At 32.0% G+C, this 27,659-nt stretch overlaps 2 protein-coding genes across 5 annotated transcripts in view; both read right to left on the bottom strand.

Annotated features, from left to right (window-relative positions):
• Positions 1 to 1,762: 1,762 nt before the first annotated feature.
• LOC106711047 lies at positions 1,763 to 16,974 on the bottom strand. The gene is made up of 25 exons (XM_045684749.1): positions 16,879 to 16,974; positions 15,435 to 15,513; positions 15,000 to 15,142; positions 14,519 to 14,744; positions 13,200 to 13,542; positions 12,804 to 12,871; positions 12,008 to 12,152; positions 11,544 to 11,675; positions 11,383 to 11,469; positions 10,885 to 10,985; positions 10,054 to 10,117; positions 9,225 to 9,356; positions 8,635 to 8,707; positions 8,349 to 8,472; positions 7,860 to 7,977; positions 7,270 to 7,407; positions 6,729 to 6,867; positions 5,552 to 5,693; positions 5,138 to 5,278; positions 3,877 to 3,936; positions 3,658 to 3,732; positions 3,287 to 3,326; positions 3,107 to 3,163; positions 2,573 to 2,646; positions 1,763 to 1,897 (listed from the first exon to the last, which is right to left on the bottom strand). The coding sequence occupies exons 2-25, from the start codon at positions 15,510 to 15,512 to the stop codon at positions 1,805 to 1,807; spliced, it is 2,793 nt and encodes a 930-aa protein (XP_045540705.1). The 5' UTR covers position 15,513; positions 16,879 to 16,974; the 3' UTR covers positions 1,763 to 1,804.
• Positions 16,975 to 21,006: 4,032 nt separating this feature from the next.
• The window catches only part of LOC106711065 (heterogeneous nuclear ribonucleoprotein L), a 264,080-nt gene continuing 257,427 nt past the window's right edge, over positions 21,007 to 27,659 (bottom strand). For all 4 annotated transcript variants that reach the window (XM_045684645.1, XM_045684646.1, XM_045684647.1 and 1 more), the window contains 6 exons: positions 27,288 to 27,409; positions 26,281 to 26,431; positions 25,677 to 25,795; positions 24,833 to 24,921; positions 23,556 to 23,688; positions 21,007 to 21,221 (listed from right to left, as the gene is read on the bottom strand). In XM_045684645.1, the coding sequence (XP_045540601.1) occupies positions 21,218 to 21,221; positions 23,556 to 23,688; positions 24,833 to 24,921; positions 25,677 to 25,795; positions 26,281 to 26,431; positions 27,288 to 27,409 (618 nt within the window). In that variant the 3' untranslated portion in view covers positions 21,007 to 21,217. The remainder of the gene's footprint in view (positions 21,222 to 23,555; positions 23,689 to 24,832; positions 24,922 to 25,676; positions 25,796 to 26,280; positions 26,432 to 27,287; positions 27,410 to 27,659) is intronic.

Genomic DNA, 27,659 nt, shown 5'->3' with positions numbered 1-27,659 from the left:
AATATTTGTTGTTATATTTTACAACTTTGTACTTTTATAAGTTACTTTGATCAGTATTATTTTCTACATAATTTAGTGAATAAATATTTTTTTTTATAATACAGCGTGTTTTATTTTTCCAAATTTGTTTTTCAACGTAAATCGTACTAATATTAATGCGTATAATTAACGACGAATTGACGTATCATAACGAATGTTTAGACGGATGGATGGATGGATGTTTGTTCGAAGGTTACACCAAAACGGTTTTACGGATCTTTATGAAATTTGGTACCGATGTAGAACATAGTCCAGAAGAACACATAGGCTACTTATAATGTTTTTTTTAATGCCGCGCGGACAGAGTGGCGGGCAACAGCTAGTATATAATTATTTAACTTACCTTTGGTATAGTGAAAAGGTTTTAACTTCATAATTTGAACTTTAACCAAAAAAGTACCTTTTATAAGAAATATACGTTACGTTTAACATGTAAATAAAAATGCATTATGAAATTAAAAATTCTTTTATTCACAAAATTATTTATAAATATGTACAATAAATTACAACCACAATTATTTTTTGGTAAAAAGGTTTTAACCCTTTAACTGTTGGTGGCAATATGTGTGTCACAAACATTTTTATGAATTTTCCCACTTTGTAACACCAATACCTTAAAACTTAGTGACGCTGCGTAAAACGTTTTATTCTTGTAAAATTGTTTTTAAAAAAGTAAAATGTTTTATTTCTTCCACTAAATATGATTGTTTTTTTTCTTTAATAAAAGTTATTTAAGTATCCACAATGAACCAAAAAAATGAGTTTTTATTTTTCCTAGACACAGATTGCTTCTACCAGTTAAAGGGTTAAATCGGTTTAGTATTTGAATTCGAAAAAGATATTTTTTTTGCCTTATTAGTACACATTTTATATCTAGACTTTATCATGTCAGGTTTTACTAATTGTTTTTTTTTGTCTCATTATAATTTATCTAATATTATTCTAGATTTAAAGTACTATTATAAATAAAAGATACTTAATTATTAAATTAACATTTTTATGTGCAATGACTAAAACACTTTGTATAGTAACCCATTAGATGGGATTTAAAAAAAAATCTCTCATACAATAAAATCTATATATACAGGTTGTTTCAAAATTCTTACAAAATCATACCCAAAAAACACTAATATTTATAATTTTTTTTCAAATTCACATTAAAAAAAGGAGCATAATATGATTTTTTTTTATTGTCCCAAACAAAATCGTTAATTATTCATACTTCATTACGCTAAGGGACTATCCATTAGAGTAGATTTCTCATGTTATATGTAGAGTGTCCCAAAATTCTGTCTATTTTATACAACTTATTTACGACTGTACAATTTTAGAGCTGCCTATATGTTCCGTATTAAATACAGTGTTAAATTCGGGTGAATAGAAAGAAAAATATAAAAGCTTTCACACAGTAATATTCAACTAGCAATTGAATTTTCGATCTAATTTTTTTACCTATATAGTAGAAAAACCTAAACGGGACTATATTAATAACTAGCTAGAAAAAAAAAACAACAAAAATATTCAATTAATGTATATAACTTTTGCAACATAATTGGTATAAGTAATATAGAAAACGGCTAAAACACTCAGGTACATTTGTCCGGTGTCGGCACCGACTAGTTTCCGACTGGCTCGAAACTAGTCGGTGCCGACACCGGACAAATGTACCTGAGTGTTTAAGCCGTTTCCTGTATTACTTAATGATAATGTCTCACAAAATTTGAATAATTTAATAATTGTTATAGACATAATTCTATTTTTTATATCATACAGCGAGCCATCCACTTGTTCCGTCAGGTAATTGAAATTGTATGAGTCTTGTGACATTTGCATTTGTCGCATCTACTGTTGTTATTTGCTGGAAATATATTTAAAAAAAAAAACAAATATATTAACTAATAATAAAATTAAAATTGAAAAAAACATTTCTCGAACATCCTGTATTTATAAGAAAAATATTTTTTTTTAAATTTTTTGTCTGTCTGTCAGTCTGCAAATCTGCGTTTGTTCCTGATAATCTCAGAAATGGCTGAATAGATTTTAAGTGAACTTTGAAAGGTAGTTGCTGTTCGCGAGAGTAACTTAGGCTATTTTTTTTAATTCTGAAGTAAGCTTAAGTATTATACAAGTAATATTAAGTAAAGGTTTCAAAGGTCAAAAATTGGAACAAAGTTCCTTATCGCGCGTTGTGAAAGGGGGCTAGACGGAAAAAATTCTTACGAAAAGTTGTCACGACACTTTTTGCTATAGTAAGTATGTTAACGACGAATGAGCGCTACTTCACCATGGCAACGACGTGACAATATATAATGAAAATTCATAGAAATAAAATGTACTTCTTGTGAAGACTTAAGTTTTTTATTCATAGAATAAACATTGGTTCCTTCACTAATTAATAGAAAGGAACTTCGTTCCCTCCGGGTGTCCCAACACACCTCTCAAGTTTTTTATAATACAAAATGTACACGACAATACTGATTTAAATTATTTTAGGAAATTTTAAACGATTTTCGTAAAAAAATGTAAAACTCACCGCATTATCTTCAGTTAATTGTTCCTCTGATATTGTTTCTAATATGGAATTGTCTTTTTCAGTTGATATATTATCTGTGGATATTTTTTTTTAATTTAATTAATATTTCTAACTATCTACTAAAAGTAGATATTCACTGACAAAATGTTCATGACTTTTTTTTTGTTTTTTTTCTTAACAAAATTTTATTCGTAAATTTTTTTTTTAGCTTGAGATTACAAAAAGTTTTTTAAGAATCATTGCAAAATAATAACACTAATTATAATCAATTAAACACAAATCCTATTTAAAATATAATTTTGAATGTTTACAAATAAAATGTTACGTAAAAATGGGGAAAATATTTTTTTTTTAGGTATTTTTTTTTTTTAGGTAGGTATTTCCGAAACGGCTGAACAGATCTTGATGAAACTTGTCACAGTTGTAAAACATAGGAAGAACACATATGCTACTTATTAAGTTTTTTTTTTAAATTCTGTGCGGACAGAGTCGCAGGCGACAGTTAATCTTTAATAAAACAACAATATAACTTACGTAAAGTTATTAATGGTTGAACTTCGTTATTTTGTATTATATCCAGTGTGGAATTTTCTAGAAACGTACAAAAAAAATATTTTTAGAAAAGAAAATAAAAGCAATGTGTGATTTTTTTTATTTTAAATAAAAAAAATTGACTTTGGAAGTAAAATATTATAGAATAATATAAATACAAACCTATAGGTTTCACATTTTCCTCTTGGGTTTCTTCAAAGATCTGAAAAAATGAAAAAAAAATGTTTATTTTAATAAAAACTCTAACAAATAATATTAATAATTTTTTTTTTAACTGTAAATACAAAAGATTATAAACATTTTATACAACACCAGACATTAAAATAAAATTGAATAATTATAATTAAATTTAAATTAAAAGGTTTTTTAAACAATAAATTAATATATCGCTATTTAAAAATAAATATTTAGTTTATTTTTATTTGAATTATTACCACAAAAAAAAAGTATAATTTAACAAAAATATTTGTAATAAATAAATAATTTAGTTAAAAATAATTTTTAAACAAAATTAAAATTTAAATAAAACAAACTCCAGAACTCCTGATATCAGCTGTATCTTCCTCTTTCCCTGGATCTATGATGATTGTTCCCGCTGACGTCACCACCTTGAAGACAATGACGTCATAAAGTTATTTAACAAACCTAAACAAGCAACAGTTTAATACTAGGTTTCTGAGACCAAAATATATGTGTTAATGATTAATGTTTTTGATCTTAGAAACCCACAGTTAATAAATGAGTTATCTTACATTTTGCGGCACCTTCAATATGCGCGGCTGATTGACAACTATTGACTCAGCGAGATGTCCCTGCGACAAAGTTATATTATCTTAATATATATAAATCTCGTGTCACAATGTTTGTCCTCAATGGACTCCTAAACCACTTAACCGATTATAATAAAATTCGCACACCATGTGCAGTTCGATCCAACTTGAGAGATAGGATAGTTTAAATCTCAAATTATAGTCGCAATTTTAATTTATTGCTAATTATTTGTCTGTTATTATTTGACAGTCAGCTTGACCGATTCTCATGAAATTTTGTGAGCATATTCAGTAGGTCTGAGAATCGGCCAACATCTATTTTTCATACCCCCCCCCCCTTTTTTTTAACTGCGCGCGGACGGAGTCGCGGGCGACAGCTAGTTGTGTTATATTTATAGTTAAGTATACATGGGCTTGTTGTCTTTTGTGTGTTTTGTATTCTGTCTTGTATTGTGTTTTTAATTTTTTTTATATTATTTAATAAAATTACATCTACAGACGCTTGGTCCGTACTCTTTTTTGCACAGGTTTTAGTTATCTTTTTTTGTTTTATTAATAACTAGCTTTTACCCGCGACTCCGTCCGCGCGGAATAAAAAATAGAAAACGGGGTAAAAATTATCCTATGTCCGTTTCCTGGTTCTAAGCTACCTGCCCACCAATTTTCAGTCAAATCGATTCAGCGGTTCTTGAGTTATAAATAGTGTAACTAACACGACTTTCTTTTATATATATAGATATGCCTGTGCTACATAGTTTGTTCCTGCTTGATTGTGTTTTATGTTATGTTATTTGTTCTAACATATATTGTGTTTTGTTCTGACGTGTATTGTGTATCTTCTTGTGTCTTGTGTATATCTGTAGTATATTTTGTTACGTATTATGTTGTGTTATGTGATGTGTTTTGTGTGATATTGTGCTGTGTGTTCTGATGCGTCGTGTTATTCTATTTTGTATCATCTAACGTGTATTGTATTCTGTATTATGTTCTGTCGTATATTGTGTGTGAGTGTTGATATATTGCGTGTTCTAACAATTTTTGTGTATTTTCTTGTGTGTTCTGTCTTGTATTGTGACATGTATTGTGTATCGTGTTGTGTGTTCTATGTTACATGGTGTTGAATCTTCTGACGTGCATTGTGTTCTATGTTATGTTGTGAATTCTGTCGTGTTCTATGTTATGTTGTGAATTCTGTCGTGTATTGTGTTCAGTATTGTGTATTGTGTCGTGTGGCAACACTCACGGTGTTCTTCATGTGATGGTAGAGCTGCTGTTTGCGCATGTACCCGGCGGAGCACACGACACACTCGTACGGCTTCTTGTCGCTGTGCACGTAGCGGTGTGTGTTCAGATTGTCTCGTGTGTTGAACTGACGACCGCACACCTACACACACACATCTTGCTATCACTCTCCCTCTTACACTTACTGACTACTTGGATAGTTAGAAAGAGACAGGTATAAAATATAAACTCCACCTCTAACTCTCTCTCTCACTGTCTATAAACAAACGAGTAAATTTGGAACTAAAATCCGTCATTGTTTTTTTTTTCTATTTTTGAAATTCGAACATGAATATAGTAGGTAACTCTCTGTTTCTTTACATCTCTTTCTCTCAATAGCCATGCGTTTTGTGTAAGAACGAGAGGAGTATATCACCTCACAACTATATGGTTTCTCCCCGCTGTGTATGCGCATGTGTTTCTTGAAGTGTTCAGGATATACGAAGGATGCCTGACACACTTCGCACTGCAGCGGCCTCTCACCTGTGTGAGACGCCTTCACGTGGTAATCCAACAACCTGTGATTATATACCTTATACTGTATACATATAGAGTTCAAATTGCATTGATGTTAGGTGCTGGTAAATTGTACTACAGTGAAACTTGGTTAAGTGGGACCTGGATAAGTGAGAAACCTCCATAACTGGAACTCATGCTGAGGTCCCAACACTTTGGCACTGAATTACCTCTGTTAGTGGGACGAGGTAAACCTCTATATCTGGGATTTGTTCTTTCGATTTATCATCATAGTTACCTCTATAACTGAGACAGCGAGTAAATTTTATATGCATAAACCTCTGTAACTGAGATAACATTGTTTGTTAAGTCATTCTTATTCTACCCACAAATTCCACACGTAATTCCAAGTACGTAAGTACAAATTTTGAGCTTCAATTACCTTCAGTTTTAGTTTCGCTTTACTATCATACAGATGTTTTTGAAAAATGTCAAACTGAAATAACTGAAATAAACTGAAATAACCTGTATTCTCACCTCTATTAATGGAACCCTCTGTAAATGAGACAGATATTTATTTATACCTGTATATCTGAGACACTGGGTAAGTGGAATACCTCTATAAGTGAAACGACATTGCAGGTCCCTTGATGTCTCACTTAACCAGGTTTCACTGTATATATTTTGGTGGCATGTTTAAATTCTGATTCTTTTAGGGGGTGTTTTTAACCCTTTATAATATAGAGTTTTTGTAATCTAATGATGGAGTTAAGAGTCCACTGACTTTTTAGATTGTAAGTCGTTTGTATTCAGACCAGGGATTCACAAAATGGTCGATATTGACTGCTTGGGGGTCGATATCGAACTAAAAACATTGCTAATTTTCATTCTGTCTTCTATTGACCTAAGTCAGAATTAAAAATAACATTCTGTAGTAGCTGTTATAAATTAGCGGACCATTATTAATAAGGGGGTTGATCTTAAAAGTAGGTAATTTGGCCTTAGGGGGTCTGAGGTAAAAGTTCATTTTGGAAAAGGAGGTCACTTGTCCAAAATAGTTAGGGGATTTTAAGATTGGGCAAACTGGTTATAATTACCGTCGTCGTTTGAACCTCTTGGGACAGAGATGACAGACATGACGCTTGTCATCTAGATGTGTTGCTCGTCGGTGTGAGTGTAAGTTGGAGCGCTGAGTGAACCTCGCCCCGCACTCCTCACACGAGAACGGTCGCTCTCCTACATACACATACATACATACATCCCATACAAAAAAAAACTTGTGAGTCATGGGACGCCTGGCAGATGTGAAACATCGTGTGTGTACAAGTAATATGCATAAAATATTAAATAAATAAATAAATAAATGACAAATGAATAAATGAATGAATGAATGAAGGAATGAATGAATGAATGAAGGAAGGAAGGAAGGAAGGAATGAATAAATGAATGAAGGAATGAATGAATGAATGAATGAATGAATGAAGGAAGGAAGGCCTCAGTATAGCGTGGCGACCCGTCGCCACGGCAAGCGTCGCCACGCCAACGATTCGGTTTACAAGTGATCCTATAGATGTTTCACATCAAAAACTATGCAGAACCAATGAAATGTAGTTGTGTATGAGCCTGTAGTATACATACCAGTATGTATCCTCATATGGTCTCTAACTTCAGCTCTTCTCGCGAAGCCCTTGGAGCAGACGCCGCAGACGAAGGGTTTGTTGCCGGAGTGCACCACACCGTGCACCTCCAGGTTGTGCAGAGCACCAAATGCCTTACCTGATTATATCGTAAGTATCATCATCAGCTCACTATAAGTCCCCACTGAGGGGCTTGGAACCTACCCTAAGTTGGTGACTAGGTCATAGTCAACCACAGCCAAGTGCGGGTTGACTTCACACATATCATTGAATTTCTTCTCAGATATGTGCAGCATCACGATGTTTTCTTTCACAGTAACAACGTCGGATAAATGTACATATGTAAATCGAAAAACACATTACATGACAGGAATCGAACCCAGGACCTGCAGATTGCAAGTTAAGTGCTTAGTACATTTGATTCCAATAAAACTTAAGAAAACAAGTCACTTCTTTCAGCCATGAATAGAAACTAAACCAAGTCACACATTCAACCACTCTCAAACTCACTATCTAACTGACCAGCAAAGAATTCTTCACTCAATCTCTTGTGCAATGTCTCAAAGTGTACAACAGAGTTAAACATCTCACCACAAACTTTACAGATGAATTCTTTAACTCCAGAGTGAGTTTTCTCGTGTTGGTTTAAATTCTGCTGCGTTAAGAACGACTTGCCGCATTGAGTACATTTGAAGGGACGCGGCCTGTCCTGGACATTATATCAATAAATTTATAAAACAACATTAATATAATAATACATCATCTTATTTACCAAATCGATCTAATTTTACGACCATATTTACAAAATCGATCTAATTTTACGACCATATTTACAAAACCGATCTAATTTTACGACCATATTTATCAAATCGATCTTATTTTACGACCATATTTACCAAATCGATCTTATTATACGAACATATTGACTATTTTGATCATACCTCTAAATTCCACTGTAATTAGTTGTTTTAATACGTACTTTAGTCTCTGTTTTTTCAAATACAATGAACAAGACAACAATATATATAAATACAAATTTCACGTCAGTGTATTTCCACAGCTATAAGTTTATCTACTTACCAGATGAGTCTTGAGATGTGACTGCAGAGTATATTTCGATGCAAAACTCTTGATACAAACAGAGCATGTGTGAGGTTTGGAGCCTGTGTGTGTGTGCATGTGTTCTGCCAACGTTGATTTAGAACTGAAAAGGAAATTGAACTTTATCTTTATTAACATAATGTTCATTATTGATTAGCAATATATAATATTTAGGGATTAATTTGTAGAAACATTTTTATTACTATTACAAAGTAAAGATTAGGTAATGGTGATTTAAATTCATAATTTGTATGTATGTACTTACTTGTACTTCTTCTGGCAAACGTTACACTCATGTATTTTACTTTTGTCCGTATGTACAAGATTTTTGTGTTTGCCTGAAAAAAAAAAATACTCTAATCTTTAAAAAGGTCTATTTATTTATTATTAGCACTAGTGAAAAAAAGGTCTTAACTGTTATCTGTTGTATAACTAGTTTCTATTGAAATCTTATATTTATTTTTTTCAAGTATAAATTAAAATGTGTAATTTATGTATGAAAAGCTTTGTATTGTAACAAAATATATCGATGTCTTCTATGTATAAGGGCCAAACTAACAAATTGATGATTTTTACTTTTTTATGTTAAAGCTACATCTTAGTTTACTTAACAACATGCACTAAAAAAAATACCCATTAACATGTGTAAATATTATTTTTTGCTATAATAAAGCGGCATCTTTTCCTATATGGTTGAAACTATGAGAGCATCTCCTGAAAAGTTGTCAATTTGCATTGGCCCTTATTCATAGGAGCCATCGATATGTCAGAGTTGTTTATCACAATAAAATATGACTTAGGCAAGTATAATTATTGTAAGACATGTTGTGCAACAAGTTGCGAGTGCGTACTGACTGAGGTGTGCGAGGTAGTCAGCCTTCTTGCGCAGTATGAGGCCGCAGAGTGCGCAGATGTGTATACGAGCGCCGTGAGCACTGCGCATGTGCTGCGCCATGTTCGCCGCAGAGCCAACAAACTGAGCACCTTCTGCACCACACAATATCACAATAACAACAGCAATCACCTAAATATAAATAAATGATAGATAGAAAAGGAAAGAAAGCCTCATTCTAGCCCTTTTTATACGGTATCTTAACTCCTTATTTAGGTAACGTATGCGTAAAAATAATTTAAATATAAAATACTATCACGTCATAAATTAGCTAACTGTAAAATGCAACTTTTATTTTATTTTTCAATATCCCTATATTATATACCAATATTCAATATACCATAAAATGTTACCAAATTTACCAAATCGATCAAATTTTACGACCATATTTACCAAATCGATCAAATTTTACGACCATATTTACCAAATCGATCAAATTTTACGACCATATTTACCAAATCGATCAAATTTTACGACCATATTTACCAAATTGATATAATTTTACGATCATATTTACCAAATCGATCTAATTTTACGACCATATTTACCAAATCGATCTAATTTTACGACCATATTTACCAAATCGATCTAATTTTACGACCATATTTACCAAATCGATCTAATTTTACGACCATATATACCAAATCGATCTAATTTTACGACTATGTTTACAACATCGAAGTAATTTTAAGGCATAATTTAAGGGAAGACTGAAAGACTTTCTTGCTTTTTCTTAGTTTTAATGATTACTTCAAATAATCTGTTTTCTGGAAAAGGTGAACTGTGACTCACCTGAATCGTTTCTTTCGCAAATTAAACATTTAAATTGTCCGTTCTCCCGAGCTACTATGTCTAACTGAAAACAGATATACAATCAAATATTTAATTTTTATATGTTTAATTATAATTGCATATATATCTTTTTATCAGTAAGACGTTACGTCAGATTACAAAATCAACATTTGTAGACGTCAACATCTGTTGCAAGAATTTGCCTCGTCCAGTGAAATACCTCTACCTCACAGAAGATAGATCTCAAGTGGGACAATCTGAAGAGGACTATTTTTGAGGAATGTATAAGAAGGGGAAAGGGGGTTAAAGTAGGGGACGGATAGAAATGGTCGAATGGCACGAATAGGCCGAGTCGACCGATGAAATACCACGACCATAGAGAAGACAGGCGTGAAATGGAAGTAATTCCGCATTTCGTCTGATGAGTGTGGTGCCGGAGGCCTAATTATAGTCCTGTTTCCCTTCCCACTCTTTTTTAAATAGAAAAGGATGGCAAGAGGAAGTGGATTTGGCGGAAGAGGGGACGCATGGGAAGGGGAAATATCCTCTTTCTTTGCGACCCCTTCTACGTTGATTAAAAATAGGCAACTCATCAGAATTTGCGGATGTCTATGGGTAACGGTAGCCTCGCTGTTTCGGCGAATCCGTTTGCTCGTTTACCACCTTTTGATACAAAAAAGAAGAACTTTTCTCGTTCTGTGCGTCTCCACCTCCTTCGGCTAAAGGTAGGTAAACTGCAGTTGTGGATGTCAATGAGCAGCGGTCGCTTTGCCATTTTAGCGAATTCAGATGACAGCTTGTTCATTCGCCACCTTATGATATAAAACTTACCAACATAGCGTCGTCTTCATCAGACACATCATCGTCAGTTTTGCTCTGAACTGACTCAACTCGAAACATTTCTCCAGATTCCACTTTAATAAATGCCCCGCCTTAAAAAAAAAAACAGTTTTTTACCTTAAAAAAATGTTTAAAATACGAATTTTTCATACATAAAAGTGAAAATTTTTGCGTTTCGTTTAATGACAATTCTTTCACTACCTACCCTTTTCTTATAAAGAAAGAATAAGTAGGGGAAGTGGATTAGACAGGGAAGGGGAAATTTTCTGTGAGTCCCTCCCCTGCCAGTTTAATATAAACAAGTTATCTGCTATCTATTAACTTGTTGCTATTTTTAGCAAAGAAGTTGTAAAAATCCGATCGCGATATTTTACAAAAAAAAATCTCAAAACCAACATTTTAGATTTTTTTTGCCATTTTGGATTTACTACATTGGAAATGTTAAAATGTCAAATGTTATATTTGTACGCTATGTTATTTCCTGCCTACCCTGTTCCTGCGCGGCCGCAATGATGGCGTTAGCCGTTTCCTCATCTCCAGACACATGCAGCTCGAACTGGGACTCCTCGTTTGAATCTAAAGTTTAGACATTTCGAAAGTTTAGAAATTGTGTAAGTTTCTCCGCAATTGACCCTCGTCAATGTCCCCACCTTGTGTATCCTGCCCTTCCAGGTCAGCTTCCTCGGGCATCACCAGAGATATCTCCCCTGTCCCGCACAGAAACTTCTGTCCCGACATCACACGTATTATTGACCCGTTCTCACCTCCCATTACTATCGTAGCTAATAAATAAACATATATGTTACTGTAAAACCACAAAACCCGCTAAATTTCAAAATATACTGTAAAATTAGTCGGTCGTGATTTTGTCAGCGCAAAATTAAAAAAAAAAACCCCTATAACATGCCCGCAAATATCAGCTAACTTCTAGTCAAAGTCCCTTCAAAATCTGTTCAGTAGTTCCGGAGATTACCCGGAACAAACTCAACCTTCCGGACAGACAGACAGATGAAAATTTGTATATTAATTTTCGTTATCAGCGATAATGATGACATAATGAGATTTTTTTAATATGTATGGATGGATATATTACACTATAAATGTGTTAACTCACGTTGATCATCATCATCATCATCACCCTGCATCATCTGCAGTTTGCCCACCACGTACTTCCCCTCCCCCTCCCCCTCCCCCGCGGGGGAGCTCAGACTGGACAACAAGTCCACGTCAAAGAAAGACTTCGATTTTTCCTCATCATTCTAAAAAATATATACTAAAATAAGAAAAGTACAGGATAATGTCTTCTCTCGATGAAATTTGTCACAGATGTAGAACATAGTATGGAAGAATACATATATATTATATTTTTTTAACATCGCACGGTCAGAGTCGCGGGCGAAAGCTAGTAAGACATTGTTATATCTATATATATAAAAGAAAGTCGTGTTAGTTACACTATTTATAACTCAAGAACGGTCGAACTGATTTAGCTGAAAATTGATGGGGAGGTAGCTTAGAACTAGGAGACGGACATAAGATAATTTTTACCCCGTTTTCTATATTTTATTCCGCGCGGACGGAGTCGCGGGTAAAAGCTAGTATATAATATTCCTAGCCAGATTTTAAAATTACTAAGTTAACAGTTTGTTCTCAAACTTTTAGAACATTAGAAAATGTGGTTTCATCAAAAAATTCATCATTTATATGTTTAAAACTAGTTTTTATCCTCGATTTCGTATTATTTAAAAATATCTAGTAATAAATATAGCCTATGTCACTTGGGGTTAGTGTAGCCTCCCAACAGTGAAAAAAAAAATCAAATCGGTTCAGTAGTTTCGGAGTTAATACAAAACAAACAAACAAACAAATCTTTCCTATTTATAATATTAGTACATATAAATATATTTTACCTTATCTATATCTTCGAAGATCAATTTCCCCTCATTTGCTGTAGTTGTTATAACGGCGAGGGAACAAGCTAGAAAATTATTACTTTCTTACTAAAAAAAAATATCTACTAGAATACTAAAACCCCTTTTCCACTAGCGCGATTTTCCGGACAATTTTTCATGAGTTATAAATGTGCGGAATTCACTAACCGATAGTGAATTCCGCACATTTATATTTTGCCTAGAGAATTTTAATTACAACGGTTATTTCACAATTCGTCTAGGTAAATTACAAACAGACGGCATTCTAGACCGATAACATTAATTAGTGAATTATTAATGAAACATCTATTAGTGGAAAAGCAGACTTATAAAATGATTTTATTTCTACCCACATAAAAAAAATTCTACAAGTACCTTCATCAATCTCCATTGGTTGATCATCATTGACAGGATCATCATCATTTTCATCACTTTTCGGTGAAGAACTCTGATTTAATTCACCGGAAAATATATCTTTAGGAGGTTCCTCTAATGTGAAACTTAACACAGGACTTGTCGTCTTCGTGTTCGTGAAACTCGTTGACGTGACGGATGACGTGACGGATGTTAAAGTTGACGTGACGGATGACGTCACTGTGTGAGCGAGACCGCGTTGTTTGTTTGTAACGCCAGTCGTCTTTATGCTCTGTGTGAGAACTGACGAGCCAACTGTCACTTTTAAATTTAACGTAGATGGTGATAATATTCTTATTTCTGGCTGAAATATTAAATAAAACGGCTACAAATTATTGTAGATAAATATCGTATATATATCTAATATATAAAATTCTCGTGTCACAGTTTTCGTTCCCGTACTCCTCCGAAACGGCTTGACCGATTCTCATGAAATTTTGTGAGCATATTCAGTAGGTCTGAGAATCGGCCAACATCTATTATTCATACCCCTATAAAGTTTTTTTTAACTGCGCGCGAACGGAGTCGCGGGCGACAGCTAGTTATTTTATATTTTTTAACTAATTTTATAGAATTAAATTTAATTAATACCTAAATAAACAGACACGATATAATACAGATCGTAGATAAGCAAAAAAAATATTGCCACATTAAGCTTAGGTTATAGATTAAAAAATATAACAGTTTCTTCATGAACACTGAATATTTTAGTCCTAATTTATTCAAAAAAGAAAGAAAATAAGGCATTCAAATTATAAAATCTAATTTCCATTTAGTTGGCAGTCGCGGTAGCGTCAGTGGAAATATACACTAAATATTACGGTTTATTCATTTAAAGCTAATTATTAATTAATGAGAGCGTCGGTGGCTCAGGGGTTAATCACTTGACTTGCAATCTGCAGGTCCTAGGTTCGAATCCCGACATGTACCAATGTGTTTTTCTATTTACATATGTACATCTGACGTTCTTACTGTGTAGGAAAACATCGTGATGCTGCACATATCTGAGAAGAAATTCAATGATATGTGTGAAGTCAACCCGCACTTGACTGTGGTTGACTATGACCTAGTCACCTAACTTGGGGTAGGCTCCGAGCCCCTCAGTGGGGACGTATAGTGAGCTGATGATGATGATTAATTAATGATTTGGTTTAATATAATAGTAACTTTTTTTTAAAATCATGCTAAAATAAATGCGAAAGTTTGGATGGATGTATTTTAAGTGAAATTTAGCAAAGATATAGAACATCTCGTAGATTTAGTAACTAAGTTATACTCACGTTATTTAATTTCGAAGTAAAATTGGATAAAGGTGTAGTTCCCAATTTTCCACCTTTAAGTACGAAGTTAGAAGGTAAAGGTTGCAACTTTGATGCGGGTAGTACGATTTTTTTTCCACTAAACTTCGTAGGACTTGACTCTTCATTATAAGTATCATAATCCAAATTATGTCGAGGCAATGTTTTTTTGAATTGTGTTAACATTAAAGATTTTATAACTTGCAATCTGAAAAAAAAAGACAATTTATAACCGATTTAAAAAAAGGGATGTGCTTGATTGTTCAATTTGTGTTTTTTTAAAGTAAACACGACACTAAAAAAAAAGACATATTTTTTAAATTTGAGTACACAGAAATGGAAAAATGGATATTTTTATAACGATATAAATCTCAAGTAAGCTGAATAAACTCGAAAAAAGTCCTTACTGATTTAATAATTTCGCGTATTGTACGTAACATGTTTCGAATAGTGTTTTTCTTACCTGATTTGTATTGAATCATATTCGATACAAGTTTTGTGACATTTGTTGCAGAGAATCTTCGAATGTATATTTTTTTCTTTGATCTCTTTGTCCAGAATTTCACTTAGAATATTAACCATAGATTTACCAGATTGTTGCAAATTCTAAAGTAAAAAAAAATTAAATAAATAATTTTTTGACTGGGCAACATAGGTTATAAGAAAATCTTACTGCACAATAATTTAAACTTTTATGTATACTGCCGCTGTCTTAAAAAGGCGGGAAAACAAACAAAATGGCGACTTGACGTAATTTAAATGTCGACAACATTATGCACAAAATTACACTAAGATAGCTGACTAACTGAGATAGCAATATTTTTTATCTGTGTTCATGGTAAAAAAATCCTTTGTTTAAAGGAATAAAAAAAAAAACGTTTATTTTATGTGTACTTACATTTTCTCCAAATATATTAACAGCATTTCGCAAAGAAATTCCAGCTCTCGAATTACATATAAAGCAGTATTGGTTCATCCTAGAAAATATTATCTGATGTTATTCTATGCGCAGAAGCACTTACTAAGGTAGCGAGTAGGTACCATTATCCAACCATAGGGTGGGATCGTTGTGAAACGCTGGCATTATAAAAAACTAGCTGTTGCCCGCGACTCTGTCCGCGCGTAATGAAAAAAAACTTAAAAAGCCTATCTGTTCTTCCAGGGTATGACCGACATCTCTACTAAATTTTATCAAGATCTGTTGAGCCGTTTCGGAGATACATACTTTCAAACAAACATCCATCCATCCATCTAAACATTTGAATTTATAATATTCGTAAGATTAAGTAAGACATAAGTGTCACTTGTCAATGAAATGTATAACACGTCTCTCATCCTTACTAATATTATACAATTTGCCGATTACATTTTTCCTGGGCAGATAATTAATGGTCGATGTCATAAAGTTTTGAATGCGAAAAAAATCAACAAAATTAATTCCAATTAGAAATCCGTAACCTTTGACAATTCAAGGTTAAGGGCGATATTCTGTTCTAAATGTAATATGGCCTAAACATTATTAATACAGAGTTGATTTAACAACTGCTACAGTAAATCGGCAAAAGCTGTAGGTTTAGTTTTGCCAAATTGAATTGTTGAAAAAAGAAAGTATTATTTCATGTAAGCAATTTAAGCTATTATGGATTGTGTTCAAGATCATTTATACATTACTAGCTTTTACCGGCGACTCCGTCCGCGCGGAATAAAAAAATGCACACAAGATAAAGTTCCTATGTCCGTCTCCTAGTTCTAAGCTACCTCCCCATCAATTTTCAGCTAAATCAGTTCGACCGATCTTGAGTTATAAATAGTGTAACTAACACGACTTTCTTTTATATATATAGATTAATGAGAATGTTAAACTTCTTGTTACATGTCCTAGGACTAAATAATTAGATTGTGTAAAACCACTGTTTGTAGACGTATTGTTTTCAATAACATGTGAACTAAATATACGCGTTATTAAAGACTTGATTTGTGAAAAATAATAATATCAAAGTTAAACCATATGAAAATGTCAATTTTATCTAACGTTTAAGTTAGAAAATGATAGAATTGACAAATTATATAACATTTTGTTTTGTGTAAAACATAACGGCCTTTAACAAAAATGGTGTTTTGTTTACGTTATAATCACTATCACTATCAGTTAGTAAATTTTCAAATCCATTACCACCTTAAGCAAATAAATTTTACAAATTCCTAAAAGAAAAATGTCTGCTGTATAACATTCGCTAATTCTAAAGATATGGCAGCCATTTTGTAGCATATGCCGATTTGTGACGCCTTTTATTCTTGTTTCAATCATTATTCACCATTTCAATAAGGAAAAACATGATTACCTGTTAGAATCATAAAAATTTGCGGAAATATATTTGTTTCTGAAGGTTTTCAGAAGAGTTTTTTATATAAGTTGTCAGCAATGATTCACAAGCACAAGCAGCCACCATTACGTATTGACATTAAGTAGTGCGAGTTGTTGCCACAAGTGGCGCTTTCGTTTTCTCTATTGCAAGCAGTTTAATAAAACATTAATTTTTTCTTTCATTACTAAAATGTTAGCAAAAAAATTGTTTTAATTTTAAAATAGTAATAAGTAAACATAAAACTTTTTTTGGTTACATGAAATTAATTTTAAGAAATTTAAAAAGCGTACAAGATTATCTATGGTATCCGAGAAATGGCGGGAAAATCAAAACGTCAGTGCTGTGCTGCGTAGAAGTTGTTGTTTTATGTGAGGTTAGTTGAAATTGATTTTTTTTGTAAATTTTTAGTTTTAGTGGCAAATTTTGTAAACCAAAAATAAATAAAACAATAGCAATCGAAATATTGTTTATTTCTATAAAATTTACATTACTCTGCGCCTTGAATATAGCTCTCTAAGGTATTCTTTTAAACTTTAATACACAATTTTTACATATTGAACAAAAAATATTTATTTACATATTTGACAAACTTTTCGCCGTTTGAATTATACAAATATTTTTTTATTATTAACTTACTTTCATGAAATCTTCGAACAAACATGTGCAGCACCTTTCTTTAAGAACTTTCTACATATTGAAAAATAAAACTTTATTTTGGATAATAAGTGAGTATTTAAATATGTTGTAGGTATTAGAATCATAATAAGATTTTTGTGACATCTAAAATAAGTTACAACACAGACATAAAATAGTTTTATATATCACACTCTATTCACACAAGCAATTAAAGCACTAACATTTTAAAGTACTTTTGGTTATTCTTTGGTATTTTTTTCTCAAAATGTTTTTGTTAATATTTACATATTCATATCCATTATAATATGTAATACAACCTTTTGATACATATTTCAATAAGACAACACATTCAGTGCCTTTCGAATCACTCTGCAAATTCATTTTTGTACAAAAACATCGTAGCATTGAAAGTGTTAAACAGAGCATGTATAGGTTGGCATAGATTTTCAATCACTTAACATCAATTTAATTAGAAGTTCTAGTATTTTTGTAATATTAAAAATATGTATTCCGACAATTCTGTACTGTTTTATCATAGATTTAATGTTATCTCACAGTCTTTAAGTGCTTACTAAGGCAATTCCTTAGTGTAGATCTATGCTTGTGTTGGTTTAGTAACTCTGTATTTGGGTGACTGTGAACAGCAATAGAATATTCTTCTCTTTTTCTTATTGTATTTGTTAACAGTTTTATTTTGAGTAGGATTAGGTTGTAGGCATTAACCTCTAATCTACTGGACAGGTTATCAGCCATGTTATTTTATGACTATTTGATTCCCATTTTGGTGGTAAAGGTTGCAGTTGGTATATGTGGTGAGGATTCAAACCAATAGTGTTAGATTTAAAAAAGCAAAAGCTATTATTTCCAAGTTAATACCTATCCAGTAGGTTTTCTAGAGATTGGTGGTTATAGATTACAGAATATGTTTCTTGAGTTTTGTTTCTTGCTCTTGTTATTTGTCTCGAGTTGGTGCCGAGTGGTATATTGTGTTGAAATGAAAGATTGTTGTGTTGACATGTATTTAATAATGTAACTACAAGACCTAAATCCCAAAGAAATCTAGAAAACAATAGAACTGAAACTAAAATTAAAGACATCTTAATATTATATGCCGGTGTGCTGTTTCGGAATATGTTTTTATGTAATTCATTTCGTACTTTCTTGTTTTGACAGTGATCTGAGGTGTATTTCTTTGAGTTTGCATTACCGAAACACTCACAAAAACTTGTTGTGATCACATTTATAGTAAGAAACATGTTTTGTGTGTTTTCGTAGTGCAAACATAAGGTTATTGAGACATGTTTGTATTAGTTACATAATAGACTACCGATAGGAAATTTGTAACTACCCTCAAAAAAAAATTTTAATGATGTTCTTGCAATATGTACTCACGTTTTTAATTAATTGAAGGTAGTTACAACAGTTTGGTATTTTAGTATTCAGTTTATTTATTTTATAAATATAACATTTGTAGGGGACAAAAATTACATATTTCTCTGAACGCTAAACTGAAAAACAAAGACAGAAAGCTACCACAACATTGAGGTCCTATCACTAAAACATTTATTAATTTATATACTTTTTTTTAATTAATTTCATTCGAAAATATTTCTAGAGAAAAGGATATGCATCTAAATACCTGATAACAATGTTTTCTTCGGCTATCTTTAAAGACTATTATGTTTTTTTTTTTTAATTTGGCCGGCTATAAATTTTTCTATTCTACAGATGAAAAATAAAGACTTAATTTCTGTTTAAGATTTCCACTAAATTATCACTTAATTTTATTGACTATGATTCATCGACTATTTCAAATAATATAGCGATTAAAGGCAACAGTTATACAGGGTGTTTGGAAATCAGTGGAAATCCAGATTGTGCCAGGTTTTTTTTACAGCAGTAAAGACAGACAATCTACCACAAATCCACATACAAACATTTACAACTAGATTAAGAAAAAAATATAGCATTATATGTCGTAGAATGCCGACTAATTCTAAAAAACCTTGTGCTGAGCCCAAACACGGTTTTATTAAGAAAAAATTTTTTTTTATAGAAAAAACTGTACTGTTATTTTTTTCCCACTAATCCAATATAATTGACATTGCGACTACTATCCTAGACAGTGCTAAACTAATCCTTACATTTACACATATTTTTCTTTATTTAATTTGGTTCTTAAAAACAATACAAGGTTACTATTGGTTACAAAAACCCATGCGGTAGTCGTAAAAAACATGCACACACCAAGCATTTAATTATTAGAAATTAAAATGAAACTCGTTTCATTATATTTTCTAAATTACATAATTTTTTCCTTTATTTTCATGTACAATTCTCATTTGACAAGTTGTTTTCGAATAATTTAACTGTTTGCACGATGACAAAATATTTTTTTTTTCAATATTTTCGTGCGATTTTTATCTTCACAGTAACACCTCTACCATTAACATATCAATTACAAATACACAAATTAATAATGCCTAAATAATAATCACTATAAATCGGGAAAAGTCAGTACCATTCTCAAAATTTAACAGATATTTTGTAAAAAAAAAAAAAATATTGTAGTCGGGTAATTTAAATACATAAAAAAATCATAATGTCAAGAAATATTTTTACTTGTCTCGAATATGTAAAATTTTAGATATGGAATTCTGAAAAAAATCATTGGATTTGTGTATTTTTTTATTTAAAAAAAAAATTGCAAAGATGCATTATTATTAATAATTTCCATGTTTATTCGAGAATGGCACTGTATTGACACAAAACTAAATTCTAACAATACACAAAATAATGGGAATAATTGCTTAAATAAAGGTACTAATAATAACAAGAAAAATAAACTTTGACCACCTCTTTAAGGTGTTGGTCGCTAGAGTTTAAAATGTAAAAAAAAAAATGCGTACGCATCCACACGGAGGCTATTTTTTTATCTCCGCTCCAAAATAAAAGAGGAAATAATACTTTTTAAGAAAAAAAAAAAAAACAAAAAATAAAAAAATGGAAATGTCATATTTGTGTTTACATGAAAACTTGTTACTGTGTACTAAGTTATATTAAAAACTATCTGTTAATGTCTTTATAGGAGTGATCTAAATCACTAAAATAGAAAAAAAGTTAAATTATAAGGAATAATAAAGTTGCCATTGACAAAAAATTATTACCCCCTTTTTAAGAGATTTTTTTTTTCGTTAGTGGTAACTAAAATATTCTACGTGGATCCACCATAGACTACATACTAATTAACTATAGCCATTTTTTTATAATAAAATTAAAATATATGAACCCTCTTCAATACGCAGTCAATCTTAAAAATTGGAAAATAAGGCTTTTTATGTGAAAAAACTACGTTTTTAAAAGAAAAATCTTTTATCAACATTAGACAATTATTAAAAAAATTCATAACACATTTTTTTCTTTACAGCAATGAATCAGTAAAGAATTTTTTTTTTCACTTTTCCGTGTAATTTTCAAAACGCACAGACATATAAAATACAAAAAATAAAGTAACCAATTGGACTGTATTTAACTACTATATAGTCTATGGTGTGAAACTTATGTTAGTGGTGTTTGCAATGGCAACACCGACCCGCAGTCGTGTGGCTGTGTGTGTGTGTGTTCGTCTGTTGCCGCCGTCTTGATATGTGTGTGTGTGTTTGCGCCGCCGCATCGCCAGTTAGCTAGAAAAGCAAATACGTTCAATATGTGAGTCTCGCCATGTCTATATGCGGCGTAATACGAAGAAAAGTGAGGGTAGAAGTTAAAAAATAATTCTAACTACCAATATTGCCATATAAATAACCACAAAATTGGACGCAAATATTAAAGTTTAAAGAATTGATCGGACGATGGTGGGAAGCTCATTTTTGAGACTATGAGGGTACTTCATAAAAAGTTGCAAGACTCAAATATTTAAGACATTTTCTTCGATTAGGCCGCGTTAAATGTAATTATATTGTAAGTTTAAAAAAAAAACAAAATCATGTTCATAGATAAGAAATAAAAAAAAAAGATAAAATAGAATTTGTAAGGCATTCAAATTAAAACAGTAAGAAAATAGACAAAAAAAACTGAAAACTAAGCGGAGATAGTCGCAGATTTTTCGTAAGTACATCAAATATTTAGAGCTGGATATCCTCCACATTTATATATCTAATTATTTGTCTTTCTGATATGTAAATTTCTATGTCAAGCAAAAAATTCCTTACACACTTTTAGGTTAAAATTGACTTAAATATTAACTCGCTGATAGATTTATTTTCAAAGCTTTAAAAAAGTATTACGACGTCGCCTCACAAAATATATAGCGGCAATTACACTTTTATATCTAAAATGCTATATGTCATTACAAATTGACATTCACACAGTCAATATATTTGATCACAAAGATATGTGTCATTCCGTTACGACGGGCGCCATCTTGTTTTTACCGCGTCGACAAAATGGCGTCAAAAACTCACGCACTTATTCTAAATTCGCTTTTTAAATATATATAATATGTAACATATTGATTAATTGATTGTACTTATATATAATAATCGGCTGAAAATAACTTTTTTTTTTAAATATTTACATTTGAATCTTTTTTTTTTACACATGAAGGCTACATTTAGAATCTTTGGCTATCATTTGGCATAGACAATACAAAAAACAAATCGCGGGAACTTTGAGATAGATTTTTAGAAATGCTCTAATGATAATTAATTTAAAATTTGCAAATACATAACTTAATAAATATATGTATACATTCTATATAAGAATATTTTTTTTATAATTAAAATAATAAATAAACAATTACGTATATTATATAAAATATTTCATCTTTATTTTTACTCAAAAATTCCAAAAAAAAATATTAAACATAAAATTAATTACTGAGAGAAAAAAAAATTACCAAAAAATTTATATTCACTGTACAAATTTGTATAAAAATTCGATATATATTTCGATATTTGTCTATGAATGATGATGAAATAAAATTATAGTCTGTAGAAAGCAAAAATAAAGATGAAAGTGTTATCTATGGTCCCTACTATAAAACTGTTTAAAATAGAGTTATTTATTCCAACAATCCATCTAATATTTATAAAGCTTTCAAGAATAAATCAGTCGAAAAATTTCGCATAAACATGACATATAAAAAAAACAGAAATTTCGAAAACGGATAAATTTTTTTTATCAAGGGATTATCTTTAGAAAATTGTATTTTGATAAATAAATAATTATTATTATTTAAAATATATCCTCTTATAAAGAAATAAATTATGAAATGTCACAACAAATCGAGTTTTTCAAATATCCAACATAACAAGGAATAATTAATTTCAATATTAAAACATTCATATAAAATTTGAAAAACAAAAAAACTTTTTAAATAAAATTTCCACTTCATAGATCATCCAAAAAAAACGAACCATAAAAAATCAATTGACAGTAAAAATAGTGTTCGCTATAATAAGAATTATTAATTTATATTTTTTTTTAAATAATTAGGCAAGTTAGGCCTTTGTCTGACTACTATATATATATAAAATAATACAAACAAACATGCAAACACATCTAACATATAGTAATAAGTCTGTACTCATTTTGTGCAGGAAAATATCCTTTTAAAATACTACTAGTGAGGGACGATCGATGTAATAATCGATTAAAAATATCGATGTTTTGTTATCATATTAAAATTTCGGCATTAAAATATTTAACTGGAATAATCGGTAAAAAACTATTCCACTATTTTTTTTAAATAAAAACTATTTATTTTAAAATTATCGATAACCATCGATACATCCCTAAATTACAATATGACAACACTGAATTAAACAGAAACATTAAGCTGGTAACATTTTTGACGCACGTCACTCCTGTCAAAGTGACGCGACAAACATTTTGGTCCGATCTCTGAAACGCACGATTTTTTGTCTTTTTTTCTTTCAATCACTTTGCCATTTTACTGTGAAATATTCAAAGTTTATTTTACACGTAATTTAAACTAATTGATGTAATTCTCTTACTAGTATTCATCGTCGAGGCCGTTTTTCTGCGCTTGTCTGTTCTGTTCTTGGTTCTTGTTCTGCTGCTGACCTTTCTGACTTATTTGTCGTGAGGATGAGAAGCACAACTTCATCACGAACGGGAATTTCGCACCTGGAAGGAAAACGATACCATTTAACACTAGCGGTCAAATACGACTTCGTCTGTGTAGAATTAAAAAAAAGTATCCCATTATTTTATATTACAATGTGGCAAACGAGCAAACGGCCACATGAATTCGCCGAAATGGCGAAGCAATCGCTGCCCGTAGACATTCGCAATTGCCGATGCGTTGCCTACCCTCAATCGACGAAGGAGGAGACGCACAAAAAGAGAATATTTAACCTTCCCATGCATCTCCTCCTCCATCAAATCCACCTCCCCTTCCCATCCTTTCCTTATAAGAAAAGGGTGGGAAGGAAAAGAGGATTAAATTAGTCCTCCATCACCACACTCATCAGACTGTACTTGGAATGACTTCCACTTGACACCTGTCTTCTGTAAGGTCGTGGTATTTCACTGAGCGAGGACAATTCATGCAACTGATGTTATTGTTGCTGACGTCTACCACTGTTAATACCATACAGAAATTACACGATATAAAAATTAAAAAAATATATATTTTTCACTAGCTGTACAAATACAGCATGTGAACTATTTTCAATAAAACATACAGACACTCAAATTTAATTAATGTATATATTAGTTTAAAAATACATAGTGTCGGTAGTACAGTTATACACAGGATAGACGTCCGCACTCGTCCGCAGCTCGGATAATAATGAGTACTGACATATTGACTCGCTCCCCACCATTGCTCAGATACGAGACAATGTTACCAATATTGCCACAAAAAGTAGCTTAACAAGTATTATTATCGATAAACAACGTCGTTTTTAAATAAAACGAAAGTAATTATAAGAAAGTTACCCTCTACCTGACGCTGGCTAATGCACAAACCGTGCCAAAGCCAAAAAACTTGAGAGGTGTGTTGGGACACCCGGATGGAACGAAGTTCCTTTCTATTAATTAGTGAAGGAACCAATGTTTATTCTATGAATAAAAAACTTAAGTCTTCACAAGAAGTACATTTTATTTCTATGAATTTTCGTTATATATTGTCACGTCGTTGCCATGGTGATATAGCAAAAAGTGTCGTGACAACTTTTCGTAAGAATTTTTTCCGTCTAGCCCCCTTTCACAACGCGCGATAAGGAACTTCGTTCCAAAATAAAAAGAAGAAGAAGAAGCAAGTTACCCGGATGCTGTATGGTGGCGTGGTTGCAGGCCATGATGGCCATCACCGACTGCGAGATGGTCGTGAACTCCATCAGGCCGGATGATGATCTGAAATAAACATATATTTCAATTAAGAAATAGAATTATTTACTGTAAGTTAATTCTTGTGTCATTTTTGTCAAACTACCGTACTCAGAGTCGTAACGTGGCCTACCTTAGTTAAGATTTAGTATAAAAACTTTCTGAATGTAAATACTGCAATATTGCATTCTACAAATAACAACAAAGGGGGTCATTTTAATAGGTCATATTTGACACTTCATCAAATTCCAACAACATGACCTTGTAACGGCGACCATAAAATGTTTAAATATATTTTGAAGTTAGAATTGGACAATTGTTTACTTTTTTTATTTCGGTTTTTATTGTAAACTAGCTTTTACCCGCGATTTCGTCCGCGCGGAATAAAAAAAAAGAAAACGGGGTAAAAATTATCCTATGTCCTTTTCCTGGTTCTAAGCTACCTGCCCACCAATTTTCAGTCAAATCGATTCAGCCGTTCTTGAGTTATAAATAGTGTAACTAACACGACTTTCTGATTATATATATAGATTACAAAGTTGCTTCAGATTTTTTTTTTAAACACAAAAGATGTAAAAAAAATTGTTTGAAGTTTTAATCGATGTTTTAAAGAAGCTCAGTTAGATCACTATAAAGCTAAAATTAGAACTAGCCAAACTATAGTTAGACATGTTGACGTTAAATGGAGGTAAATTTTCATCTTCCAGTTAAATGTATCTGTAATTATCATCTTCACCTTTTTTCATCATCACATCATGTAATAGCTACAAATATATACAGACCTCTCACTCTTGAGCGGGAACTTGGAGATGGTGTGCGGAGGCGCCACGTCGTAGTCCGCGAACACCTGCAGCAGCTGCTCCTCCGACACGTCTGGTGGCGTGTTGAAGAAGTGCAGCACCTGTCATACACCACACATACATACATATCATACAAATACACGTAACTGTGGGTACAAAAAAAGTCCATAGAGAGAGTTAAGTTAGGCACCAGGCATGTATCTCCTATGTCTCGGTATTTGAAGAAGAAAAAAGACATTTATTGCCACAAAAAGATTATAAAACAAAAAAAAAAAAGATACATTATACAGGCATTTCATCCCTCTATAAAAAAAACATGTTACGGTGCGTCCGAAACTACTAAGCCTTTGTAATTTAGACAAGTTATGGGGTTATTTTATCTTAGTCATTTATTTAGTTCAAGTTATATCTTAGTCATTGATTTAGTTCAAGTTATATCTTAGTCATTAATTTAGTTGAAGTTAGTAAGAGTCAATTCAGACAGATCGGGACAGACTTTTTGTCACAAATGAAATTGAGCTTTATGTAATCGAAACAAGGTATAATATTGTACGTTGTTTTTTCAAGATCAAGTGTAAAAACTGACCTTGGACGGAGGCTGTATTCTATTCTTGTGTATGGAGGCGGGTGTTAGAAAGCGGTTGTTCTTATTCCCGACATAGTCCTTAAAGGACGGGCTCTTGTCCGGGAGGGGGTATGGATTCATCACCTCGGACAGGTATGCTTGCTTTGAGAACCTGGAATTGTATAAAAATACATCAAAAAAAAATTAAAACACCAAATTATTGAGAACTTAGAATCGAATTTAGTAGAAACTAGCTTTTACCCGCGACTCCGTCCGCGCGGAATAAAAAATAGAAAACGGGGTAAAAATTATCCTATGTCCGTTTCCTGGTTCTAAGCTACCTGCCCACCAATTTTTAGTCAAATCGATTCAGCCGTTCTTGAGTTATAAAAAGTGTAACTAACACGACTTTCTTTTTTTAGTAGAAATGTGCAGTTCATGTTTTTTTTTGTCGATTTGTCTGTGAGTTTGTGTACGCTAATTTTAGAAACGGCTTATCTGATTTGAATGCGGTTATCACAAATTTATTGTTATTAATTCATCTTAAAACTTAAGCGTTTGTTTCATTAATTTAAATGTTATAACGATTGAAATTAACCTAAAGATTTTGTTTTCCAATACAAGTCAACTTTGAATTCATTTCATCAACCAAACAAAATAAGGTTCAACTTATTCTAGACATTGTTTTTGTAACATAAGAAATCGCAGATAATAACTAGTTTACTAACAGTTACTAAAACATTAGCAATAGTAACTAATAGCCCATTAAAGGTGGCAGTTTCTAACAGTCACTAAAGGTTACTAATGGTTACTAATCTATATATATATATATATAAAAGAAAGTCGTGTTAGTTTACACTATTTATAACTCAAGAACGGCTGAATCGATTTGACTGAAAATTGGTGGGCAGGTAGCTTAGAACCAGGAAACGGACATAGGATAGTTTTTACCCCGTTTTCTATTTTTTATTCCGCGCGGACGGAGTCGCGGGTAAAAGCTAGTAGTTACTAAAAGTGTATCAACTCACGCGAGAGTGAGCGTGTACTCTCCAACGGTGACATTATTCAAGTTCTGTACGCAGCGCTCCACAGACACGCCATCTCCCATCTGTACCATCGCTGTACCCTCCTTTGTCTTCAGGAACTTGATCTGAAAGTCGACAAACAAACTTAATGAAAACAAAATGTTTTACAACATAATGTTACCCACTAAAGACATACACATATACCTTACATGTATATGTGTATATGTGGCTAATAAACAGTCACCTGAATTCGCCTAAAAAGCGTAGTAACCGCTGCTCATATACATGCGTAACAGCAGATGCCTTGTCTATCTTTATTTAGCGAAGAAGTGAACACACAGAACGAGGATATTTCTCCTTCCTATGCGTCTCCTC

Source organism: Papilio machaon, chromosome 27 (genome assembly GCF_912999745.1).
Source record: "Papilio machaon chromosome 27, ilPapMach1.1, whole genome shotgun sequence".
NCBI classification, from domain to species: domain Eukaryota; kingdom Metazoa; phylum Arthropoda; class Insecta; order Lepidoptera; family Papilionidae; genus Papilio; species Papilio machaon.
Note: the sequence above shows the minus strand (reverse complement) of the source record. Positions and strands in the feature narration are given on the sequence as shown.